General features: G+C 31.9%; 1 protein-coding gene across 1 annotated transcript in view; it reads left to right on the top strand.

Moving 5' to 3' along the window:
• Positions 1 to 6527: 6527 nt before the first annotated feature.
• LOC132274938 (DNA mismatch repair protein MSH1, mitochondrial) overlaps positions 6528 to 12234 on the top strand; it is a 47263-nt gene continuing 41556 nt past the window's right edge. The window contains exons 1-6 of the mRNA XM_059776307.1: positions 6528 to 6873; positions 7441 to 7576; positions 7681 to 7778; positions 8982 to 9057; positions 9204 to 9323; positions 11493 to 11540. Of these exons, the coding sequence (XP_059632290.1) occupies positions 6758 to 6873; positions 7441 to 7576; positions 7681 to 7778; positions 8982 to 9057; positions 9204 to 9323; positions 11493 to 11540 (594 nt within the window). The 5' untranslated portion in view covers positions 6528 to 6757. The remainder of the gene's footprint in view (positions 6874 to 7440; positions 7577 to 7680; positions 7779 to 8981; positions 9058 to 9203; positions 9324 to 11492; positions 11541 to 12234) is intronic.

Genomic DNA, 12234 nt, shown 5'->3' with positions numbered 1-12234 from the left:
CTGGAATTTTGGTTGTTGCAATACTGCCCCAGTGGGAAAAAACCCTTTTCTGAGGCGAAATTGCCCATCCCAAACATTTGATTTTTTTTTTTTTCTTCTTAATAATTGAAAAAATGTTACTTTAAACTATATACATATATATTATTTTTTATAGAAAAAAAAATAAACTTCTAGACATGATGCATTTGAAGAGCTTTTTTTTTTTTTTTTTTTTTTTTTTTTTTTTTTTTTTTTTTGCCTTTTTCTTAAGGGGTTGTCCTTAAAAATTAAAGGTCTTAGAAACTTTCACATAATCACATTTATAATCTAAAACATTTTTGGAAATTACTTTGAAAAACTTTAAATGGTTGGGAGGGGCAATTTCGTTTTTCCGACTGAGGGACAACTAAAATTTGTAGAGAGTTTTATGCTAATTTTTTTTTTTCAGCATAATTTTTTACCAAAAATTAAAGCTAAAAGGGGTTTTATGCCATTTGCTCTTAGAGTAAAGAGATAATCCAATCTCTCTTATATGATCCCAAACATGAGGCTTGCCAATAAAATTAGGAGAGACAAAGAATGACTATATTTTATTTAATTTTTGGGACCAAAGTCCTAGAAATGTATGAGATGGGCTAAGTTTGAGAAAAAATTTCAACCGATATAAACAATTTATGCTGCGATACTCGCGCATAAGACAACATCCTTTATTTACAAAATTTTATCCTGCTCGTCCCGGCACAGTACTCTTTGAAGTTGAAAATTGCCTAGGGTCCATTTAATAACGTTGGTTTTTTTTTTTTCTTTTGCAGTCTTACAAAAGTAGAAACATTATTTTACTTTTTTGAATGAAAATAGAAAGCATAAATGATGTTTATTAATACTTGTTGTCATAAATTTTAAAATATAAACAATAACAATGTTTAGTAATAAACACATATATATTTGTTACAAAATATACATAATATTCTTTAATTTTTTTATTTTATTTTTTAATTTTTTCATAACAAGAATTTTAGGAGTTTGTGATTAGAAGTGAGGAAAAGGATAGATGGCTTGAACACAAACTCTTAGACACAAGAAACAACCCACGACACTTGTTTCCATTAGTATTAAAAAGCCATAAATCTATAAAATCTAATTTAAAATTATAAATGTATTTATACATGTATTTATGTATATAAATACATGTATATGTATACTGTATACATTTATTATGTGATATGTAATATATCTTATATGTGATAAAATATATATTGTGTTATAATATTGTAAATTAATTATAATTTAATATTTACATATAATATAATATATATATGATATATGATAATATAAAATTTCTACAGCTTAGTAATTTAATAACATTATATTCTATATCAAAAATTATTTTGTCACAAAAAATAATTTACATTATTATTTAATATATTATATATTAAAATATATTTTTATCAAATAAAAATTAATATACAATATTTAATATATTCTATGTTATATATATTAACATTTAATATGTAACTTTGTCTATGACACGGATAATATGAATTTTATTTGAAATGAATAGTGTCTGTTTAGTAACATTAGTGAAAACGTTTCTGCACTACAATGCCGAAAGCATAAGAAAACATCATTTTTATGTTTCCTCCTTTCTTTCTTAACAAAAATTGAAAATGTTTTATGTTATAGGAAAACAAAAATATTTTATTAAAAATGATTTTTGTTTTCGTTTTACTTTTTTAGAGGTTGATAACAAAAAATAAAAAACGTTTCTTGTTACTTAACGCAATGCTAGTTGGGCTACTTGGTGCTTCACTTATAATAAATAATAAATAAATGAGTAATGATACTCATTCCAATTTGGACAGCAAAAATTTAGTAATGTCACATAATCAGTTCAAAAGCTGTTTGTTCCTCATAAATTCATCCCAATTTTTTTTTATGTTTGGTAGGGTGGGTTTGAAGGAGATGGATAATATTAGTTATAAGGAAAAGGGAAGGGAAGGGAAGATAATTTTAATTTTGTATTGTGTTTAACAAAAGAAAAGAAAGGGAAGGATAATAATCATGTTTGGAAAAAGGAAGGGAAAGAAAGGAAAGAGAATTATTTTAATAAATTTACTATTATACCCTTTATACTTTAAAAGATATATATATATATATATATAGTCTCCTATAGCCACAAGAAAATAAAAGAAAAAACAGGGCAAATCATTTCAGCCTCATATCAGCTCCATCTTTATTATAGGGCAAATCATTTCAGCCTCCCCAATCTCGCCTCCAGGATCCATCTCTATTCTCGTTCTCAACTCTGAACTTGCCCTCTCTCTCTCTGTGCAGAAGTTCAAAACCCATATCTGTCTGCAAGAATCAAAAGTTCAAAACCCAATTCGGGTTCCATCACCGCTGTTCAAAAAATTTCAGATTGTTCAGAAAATCAAAACCCATATTTTTCAGTTTCCATAGCCGTTGTTCCAGTTCGGGTTCGCAGTTCTCAAGCTTCAATCACCGGCCCACCACCTCTCACTCTCTTTGCAACTGCAAACTTATGTAATCTTTAGGGTAAAATTGGTATCACAGCTCTTCCATCAGCCATTGCCTTCACTTTCCTTTCATTTTCTATTATTTTTGGGAGGATAAGAAAAACACTGTTGAAGTTTTCACATAACCTTTCAAACCCTTCCATTTTTTTCCAATAATTTTTACCAAACACAAATTTTTAATCCCCCTACAACACCTTCCTTTCTCTTTCCACCCTTTTCCATTGCACAGACCCTTAAGAGTTGTAGTATCCAAATACCCCCCTCTGTCTCTATCTATGCATTTCTATCTCTATCCTCTTCCTTCTTTCCTTTCCACCCGCCTCTCTCTCTCTCTCTCTCTCTCTCTATATATTATCCATCTCACTTCCCCTTTCGTCTGTTTCTGTCACCCACCTCTAGAAGGGATTGAGGTGGTGAAAATATGTTGAACTGTCTCTAACAATAGGAAGAGATTTATTCCACGATTAGGTGAAACAAAATTAATTTATGCTATGTTGAATGTTTTTGATGGGTATATTGATCTAGACATGCTTTCATCAAGAACTTCAACTAGAGTCTATATCCATGGGGGAAAACATAGCATACAGAGTGATGATAGAATCTAAAATCTGTAAAGAAAAGGTACAAAGAAACCCTAGAAACGGAGTTGAGGGATTGTCTGAAGAATTGATTGGAAATCCTAATTAATTTAGGAAATCTTATAGAGAGATATTTCAAATAAAAAAAAAAAAAAGGAAAATAAAAAATAAAAAAATTGGGTAATGGAGATTTTAGATTTTTCATGCGTAAATATGGAACTTGCATGACGTGGCATTGCCACGTTAGATTCGGACAGAATTTCGGCCTTTTTGTTTAAGAGTATCGTTATTCTAAATATATAGGTTGCATGATGTGTGATTATTATGTTAATTATAATTCTCTATTTAACTTTAATTCTTTGACTGATGGTATCAATGTGAGTTGCAATTCCTAAACTTTTATATAAAAGGTCTTCGTGTGAGAAAGTTGGTTAAAAAAAATATAAGTTAAATTACAAGGACTTCTGTCATAATTATATAGACATTCCCAATAATTTTAAAAATTATTTAAAATTTTCCTAAAAAAAAACTTTATAACAGTTACCCGTTACTGACCAAGGTAACCGATTGTTATGATTTTACTTAAATACCATCATACAGTAACGTTAACTATAGAATATCTTTGAACTAATCCTTACTCACCCCTTAATCTACCATCTTACCCATATATATATATATACACACACACACAAGAGATTGCACGAGAACCCAAATTACTGGTGAGATTGAAGACTTGGAAGTTGTCGATGACCACCTCTCCCATGGAACATTGAGTGCCTCACTTTCTCCTCCAACTCTTCCAAGTATTGTACTCAACTTGTTCCTATTGTTGATGCCCTCAAAATCTTTTATTGACATCATCTCATTTCTTGACGCATAACAAAAAATTGCGATACAATTTGATCCGGCGGGGTTTAAGATTTTCAAAATTTTGAAGGTAACTTTCAAATGCAAACCCCCTTATACTTAAGGTCTTTTTAAATATAAGCCTATGTTCTAAATTGGAGCCCTTTCAAATTGGAAGCCCTAAACAGTTGACCACGTAGACCTAGTGCTGGTGGAGCTTGGGCTTATCGGAAAACCATTTTTTTAAGTCTTATTGAAATTACCTCTCGTGAGTTAATGACTATAACTTTGGATATCAGAATTCATCAGACAAAGATAAATTTAGTATCTACATGCATATATATATATATATATATATATATGTGCAAATATTAATCTATTTTTGTATGGATTTCTAATCTTTTTCATAGCCTAGTTATTTCGCAAGGCACTATGGTGGCAGTGGACCTATAAAGATGGTGGTGATGGCACCAAATGGCAAATTGATGCATTTGGTATTGATTGTTGCTACGTGTGCATGATTAGTTTGATGGATTATAATTTTAATAATTATTCCGACGTCTATTTATGCATGAATTTATTATAAATATGATTTTAAAGAAAATTTTGAAGAGTGGGGAGGAAAATAAGTATTCATATATTTATATTGAGATTAAGCTCAGTTTGTTCTCTTTTCTTTTTAATTAACTATTATTCACAGAGATTAAAATGAAGTTATTTATATATATGTGCATGATATATAAATTATAGATGGATTTAAAGAGATTTTTGAAGAGTGGGAAGGAAAATAAATACATACATAACTCCATTTCAATCTCTTCAAAAATAAAATTTGGTAATTAATCATTTAAAGTTGTACGAGGTCAATGATTTTTTATCATTGACTGATGTTGACTTTTAAATTAGGACTGCAACTCGGGTGGGTTGGGCGGGCTTGGCACTCATCTCTGGCTAGGCCCATATAGAAAAATCTTCAGCCCAGCCCAAGCCCGCCTTAAGCCCAAGCCAAGTTGCCCAAGCCCAGCCCATACATAATTTGTCCAGCTCGAGCACGCACTGAGCCCACCTCAGAAGAATTTGTGTATAAAAAAATAAATCAATTAATATTGCACCTAAGCATAAATCCCAAGTACACTACCAACTTAGCTACCACACTCTTGTAACTTAAGTAAAATTATAAATATATATAATATTTTCGGATTCGGGTTGGGTTTCGGGCTTCATCCATATCAATCAAAGCCCAATTCTAATTGAATTCGGGCTCAGAATATATAGCTTAAGTCTAAACTGAAATTAGAAAAACATTGCCCAAGCCCACAAAAATTCGGGTTGGGCTCGGGTTATTTTAGGTTGGGTCAGCTCGAGTTGCAGACCTACTTTAAATGGAGGTTAGTGTAATTTTTGAAACTATACGAGAGATTCGTGTAGTTATGGCAAACTTCAAGGGAGTTCTTGTAATTTATCCAAAATATATATTATCTTTTTTATTTTATACATTTATGCTTTATTATATATATTTTTTAACACCTCTGTACTTTATTCTATAATAAGAAAGATGTGTGGAAAGGAAATAAAATATAATAGAAGGGACGTGTCATCCTTCATTCTTTACAAATTTTCATCTGTAAAAAAATGTACCGAATAAAGAGGGGAAAAAAATGGACTATTATATTAAATTGAAATTAAATAATATTATTTAATTATATAAAATTTAAATTATAGTATTATCCTTTACCAATTACAATATTATTGATATTAGTAGACATAATAGTAAAAATAATTTAAAACTTTATCTTCTATTTTGTTATAAGTAATATAATAAATTGTGTATTTATTATGTTCAATGGTCAAACCAAACAAAAACAAGGAAAGTCACGATCTATTCCTTAGGATCTCATCCACTCTTTATTTTCTTTCCATTCAATTACATATACACACTATTTTTCAGAATTTAAGTTTTGAACAACTTTGACACAAGAAAATTTATGGGAAAAAATAAGAATAAAATTTGTACACAAAACTAGTACCACATGTCATCTCAGAGCAATGATGTAAATTGTTTATTATGTTTGGCTAATTAAAAAATAAATAAAAAGAAATGCCATATACTCTCTTTGTCCCATTTTAAATATTACCTTAGAGAATTATGACATTTAAAATAGGATGGAGGTAGAATATAAAAAGATAAATAAAATATTTGTTCTTAAATTTACTATCACATCCTTTCATAAAATTTGTATTTTTTTAAAATATGAAAAAAATTAGTATTAATAAAATTTCATTAAAAGTGTTACATTTTTCATCAATTATTCAATTTTAAATGTATCCCTCCAAAGCATTAACCCTTCATTTTTTTTTCTTCCAAAATTTTATATCAAATATAAAAAAATACCACATCCCTCCATTTTCCATGGTTTTTTTTCCCCTTCCATCTATTTTCAACAAAGTGGACCTTATTGTCATCAATTGTTTAATTATACACACACACACACACACACACACACACACACACATATATTTATATTCACCCGCTTGTATACACGCACCATGTTTTGATTTCATGCATAATTTTATTTCTATAGACATTTAAAAAAGAAAAAAGAAAAAGTTGGAGTGTATCCCTGTCCGAACAACACAGAACATAATTATCATACTTCCAATAATTTCTGTAGTGTTTCCGCAATGCCCAAAAAGAACATCTATCAAGAAAACCTCTCACCTTCTCTCTCTGGCGGGAAGAACAAACCCGGCTTTAGAAATCCCTAAAAATCGATTCATTCTTCCCATTTTTCAAAACTAAAATCTGCACCCATTACCATGTACTGGCTAACAGCGAAGTCCGTAGTAGTTTCGCTTCCCCGGTGGCGTCCTCTCGCTCTCTTGCTTCGTTCCCCTCTCAGTGGCCGTTATTTTCTTTCCTCTTCTCACTCACTGTAATCTCTCTATCTCTCTATAATTTACACACAAAAAACACACAGTATCTTTTTCTTACTCACCTCGCCATTTCGCACAGAATGATTTTTACTTTACTGGGTCTTAAAAGAAAACCCAAAATTGTTTGGTCTTTTGGAAAACTGGGTTTTCTATTTCAAACCAAACAAACAATTAACCCAGTATTTCACCCACAAGTTATCATATTGTTATTCCCTTTTAATGGAATGAGTTTCAATAGAACACACTATTAGATAACCCATATGTGTTTGGTGTTTTTATTTATTTTTGATAACCCATATGTGTTTGGTGTTACTTATTGCTATTCTGCTTCTTGTATGCATTTGTTTATGGAATGTGAAGGAAATAGGGAGACACCGAGAATCATTTTCATCTCATTATTAATATTTTTTCGTTCTCTTGAAGACCCGTATGGAGGGTTATTTTTGTTTTATGGTTATTATAATTATTATGTTGTCATTTCAATTATTGTCATATTTGATTTTTGATACTGCCTTAGTCGACTTCACATCTAATTTTGAACTCTTGTATATGTTAATGGGCATTAGCGGACGTTGGGAACCAATTCGTTGCTTCAAAGACCAGAAGGCTCCTAAAGGAACCACAAAAATGACCAAGAAACTCAAAGAACCGAACAATGTCCTTTACGATAAGGATCATTCTCACATTACATGGTGGAAGGAGGTGTTATATAAGCTACAATATTTAAGTTATGCACTATGATTGGGGAACTTATTTTCTTATATTTTTCTTGTAAAATCATGTGATGCCGTGGCTTCATATTGCAGAGGCTGCAGTTGTGTAGAAAGCCTTCTACTGTCCAGCTAATTAAAAGGTTGACATATTCGAATTTGCTAGGGTTGGATGTTAACTTGAAAAATGGGAGGTGAGTTTTTTTTATGATGTTTAGCAGCAAGCTCGCCTTCTCAAGAGCTTCGCTTTCATTGAGGCATGTTAGATCTTCATAAATAAGAATCAGACTTTTCTCATTGCCTCGTATGGTCTCCTATCCGCTTTTGTTGAGGGAATTTATTTTTCTCTTGGTCGGTAGGAAACAAACACACTTGGAGAGTGCAGTACAACGGAGAGTTGTATGCTGCGTTTGGGAAGGATAAATCGCTCCTGAAAAGGAATCTATTGATTATCTCCCAATTGGGTGGACAGTACTGTACTTTTGCAACTTAAATATAGCACAGGTTGCCACTATATTCTTATGTGGTGTGATAAAGAAGCAAATTTCTTGATGACAGCAATAAATACTTAGGTTTGAGTTACCTATTTGAATATATTCAATATCTGAATAATGCAATAAACTTAAATTCCCTTCCCCTATTATTTTCTCCATGATGATTAACTCACATATTTAATTACTATCAGTAGTTTAGAATAAGAAAGAAATCATTAGTGCATTTTGACTGATATGTTTGGTCAACCATATTTTCCCCCTGCATTTATGCTCACAATAACTTCTTGTTTTTTAATGGACAATGTAATTATTTAGAAAAGGGACTGCAAATTTTTGTTGAAGATGACAGAGTTTGCTGATTAAGTGTCTAATTGGTGCCATAGGTAGTACTTTTTCATCAGGAGTTTGCTCTATTGATGTGATTTATTTATTTATTGATAAGTCTATTGATGTGATTTTATCTGTTGAAATTCCATTTATTGTAAGAATTTTTATTACCTCAAGGAAGAGTTTCTGATAGGCTGCCACTAGTGCCAAAGCGGCATTAGGTATTGTCAAAACAAGTGCTTCTGTGGACAGTTGTTTCAAGTTTTGACTGCCTCCACAGCTACATTGCTTTGCAGAGCTAATTCTGCTTTAGCAATTTTGACACCCATTTTGATTTAGATAGAGTTTTCTTTGCTTACCTTATTGAGCAGGAGTGGATCAATATATTCTTTATGAATATTACGAAAAATGTGAAGCCAGTGTTTAATCAATTAAACCACATAATAAATTTCTGTAGGAATACCAGAGTTATTAATTTCTTTCTCTCTCTTTACGTAAAATAATCTAAAAAGCATCCATTTAGATAGTTTTTTCTTTTTACTCAAATGAATGCATTAACGGTTGTCTTCAATGTAGTTTAAAAGAAGGAACACTTAACTGGGAGATGTTGCAGTTCAAGTCAAGATTTCCTCGTGAAGTTTTGCTGTGTAGAGTATGTTATTGTCATTTCCATTTATTCCTATTCTTGTTTAAAGGCTCTCTCTATACTTGGGTCCATCATTAAAGGGCTTGTGCCTTTTGTTTCCACTATAAAACTATGGTTTGTCAAGAGGCGTCACAGGTTTATTGTCATTACAGGTTGGAGATTTTTACGAGGCCATTGGAATTGATGCATGTTTTCTTGTTGAATATGCTGGTTTGAATCCATTTGGTGGTTTGCGTTCAGACAGTATTCCAAGAGCTGGCTGTCCTGTCGTGGTATGTTTATCTCCTGGTGCATCTTTAAATTTGGTTTCTTTGTGCTCAAAGAATTTCATATCTTAAGATTTATATGGCATACCATCTGAATCCACCAAATTTTTTTTTTCTTTGATAAGTAAAATGTATTAGAAAGAGTTCAAAGGGGGAATGCGTCCCAAGCTGCAGGAACCTATGAACTCAAAGAGCCCAAAAGGTCCACAATATCCTCAAGAGAAGAATAATCTCTCCCCCAACCCCAACAAAAAAGAGTTCTAATAATAGAAAATTTCAGCACCCCAATGGAGGACTCCTTCCCATCAAAAGATCTTCTATTCCGCTCTTTCCAAAGGCTCCACCAAACGCAAAAAGGGGTCACCCTCCAGAAGTCTCTCGCCTGAGCCCTCACCCATTGGCCCTTCCAAATATCCAACAATTCCAGAGAAGGCGTGACCCAATGAATACCAAACAAACCAAAAATGAGACTCCAATAGTCATGGGCCACAGGACAATGCAGCAGAAGGTGGTCCACTGACTCCCCATTAAACTTACAAATACAACACTGATTAACAATGATATGTCTTCTCTTCCTCAAGTTGTCCAAAGTCAGAATCTTACTCCAAGCTGCAGTCCACACAAAAAAGGCCACCCTAAGAGGCGCCTTAGATAGCCACACCGTCTTCCACCAATTTTTTACTATTTTAAAGTATAAAGATCATCTCATATGAAAATGAGCTGTCCAAAACCATCCGTTTATACCATTGTACTTGTGTATTTGATTTCAACATTTGATGTCATGTTCAAAAGATTTTCTTTGGCCAAGGTTAAGAGATAGAAATTGATTTATCTTTTGCATTGGATTAGTGGACTGCCAAAAAGATTTGGTGGTTTAGGTTACCTGCAATGTGGCATCTAAACAAGGTCGCGGTCATAGAGGTCTCCATGAGTGTATTTACTTTTAGCTTTGAATTGGTATAATTTTTCAGCCCCGAAAATGTTAGATTATGGGATAGGTTGATTACTTATTAGATTGTTAGTACTTTGTTATGACTTGTGAGATTCCTTTTGGGGTTCCAGGCTCACTATCCCCTCTTTTCTCTATTAACTAAGTTTTGCTTATAGGGAAAAAATTCAATAGAAGCAGGTGTCTTAATGGGTGGAAATTTAAACTTGGTTCCGGAGGGAAGAATGCTGCATTTGGATTGATTATTTAGTTGAGTTATTTTTCCACATAAAATGCAGCTGATTGAAATCGTGGGAGGATTTCTAGTAGGCAGATTTCTGTTTAAAATTTTACATTGTCAACTATTTTACAAAATAGACTATCTCTTTTGCACAAGAGCATTTTAAGTATGATTTCTCCACATGAGATGACAACACAGATCAGTTCGATGTCTTTTAAAATTATAACTTCCTTTTTTGATGTTTGCATTCTCATTTCTTGAAGTCCTTATGGCAGAGTTTCATAAGATAAAACGAGCTGAAGGATTTCAGGATAATTTTTTATGTTGATGTCTCTGTGGAACTAATGGCGCGGTCTTTAAGGCATCAGTTACTTGTTACTCGTTGGGCAAGAAGCATTTATTTTAATAACATTGTTGGACACTGGTGGTGTAGAGAATAATATTTCCATAAAGCTGAAATTTTGTGGGAATCTTTTAAAGCTGAAATTTTGGCAGAACTTCAGGGATTTATAGAGTGCAAAATTAGATAAATATCATATATCATAAAGGCTATTTTGTTATAAATTGGGGTAGCAATGAGTTCTAAACTTATGTTTTCTTCATATTTTATTTTTAGATTCGAATATTGCATCCCTTTTTAGCTTCTTCTTCAAGTGGTTTTCTAGATCTGTTTTTTTCTTTTTAAAGTTGATTTGTTGGAGTAAAGTGGTCTCTCTCTCTCTCTCTCTCTCTCTGTTTTGGTTGGGCGTTATATTCTTGAGTAGATGATCAGCATCAGTTTTTTATTTGATGCATATAACATCATTCACCCTATTTTTATTATTCATTTTTATTTTTATCCACCCCGTCCTTTGAGGAGATCTTGTTCAAGAAATTCCTCGTGAAATTTTAAGTTTGAACTCAACCTCAATAAGCTCACATTACTTCTGTTATTATTGATGACATATTTCATGAATCTTTTTGACTGTTGATGCTTTATTTGTGTTTTATTAATGCTACTTTGCAGAATCTACGACAGACTTTGGATGACCTGACACGTAATGGGTATTCAGTTGTGAGTACAATGACTTCTGATTCTGCTAGTATTAGTTTTCAACAATATATATACTTGGATGTCATATTTCTTTTGTCTATATCCATGAGTTCTTGTTATTTTTCATTGTTAGATAGGATAATAGGATAAAATTCTAAAATAAAATCATGTTCATCTCACATTCAAGACAGTGTCAAAATCTGCACCATTTTATTTTTTCTTTTATTTTCGTAAATGACTTGTGTATTTTCATGAATGACTCCTGAACTGTAATCACACCATCACTGGAGAACTGAATAGTTTCTTTGAAATCTGCAATTCTCTGTTTTTTGTTCATTATTGTGATTGAACTTCAGTTTTTCATTCATTTGAATTTACAATTTCTTGGTTTCTAGGCAGTTTGAAATTCCAGCTGTTCTAAGAACCGAATAGTTCCTTTGAAACTGCGATTCTCTGTTGTATATTCATCATTTGTATTTGAACCTTAAGGTTTTTCTTTAGTGGATTTTGCAATTTTTTTCGAGTCTACTCAAATTTCCTGCTGTTTTTGTTTTTGGATGAATATTTTGCTGGTAGCTGACAATAATTTCAATACCATTCTGCAACAGTCATGATTATGTTAGTTGGAGAGATATAAGGTATTAGTTGTGGATGGTAACAAAGAAATAGGCTTCAGTAGAAATATAAAAAGAAGAGAAAAGAGAGAATTGCGTAA

Source organism: Cornus florida, unplaced genomic scaffold (assembly GCF_030987335.1).
Source record: "Cornus florida cultivar Cherokee Brave unplaced genomic scaffold, ASM3098733v1 CherokeeBrave_3.0.0_Hap2_Chr09, whole genome shotgun sequence".
Classification (NCBI taxonomy): Eukaryota; Viridiplantae; Streptophyta; class Magnoliopsida; order Cornales; family Cornaceae; genus Cornus; species Cornus florida.
Note: the sequence above shows the minus strand (reverse complement) of the source record. Positions and strands in the feature narration are given on the sequence as shown.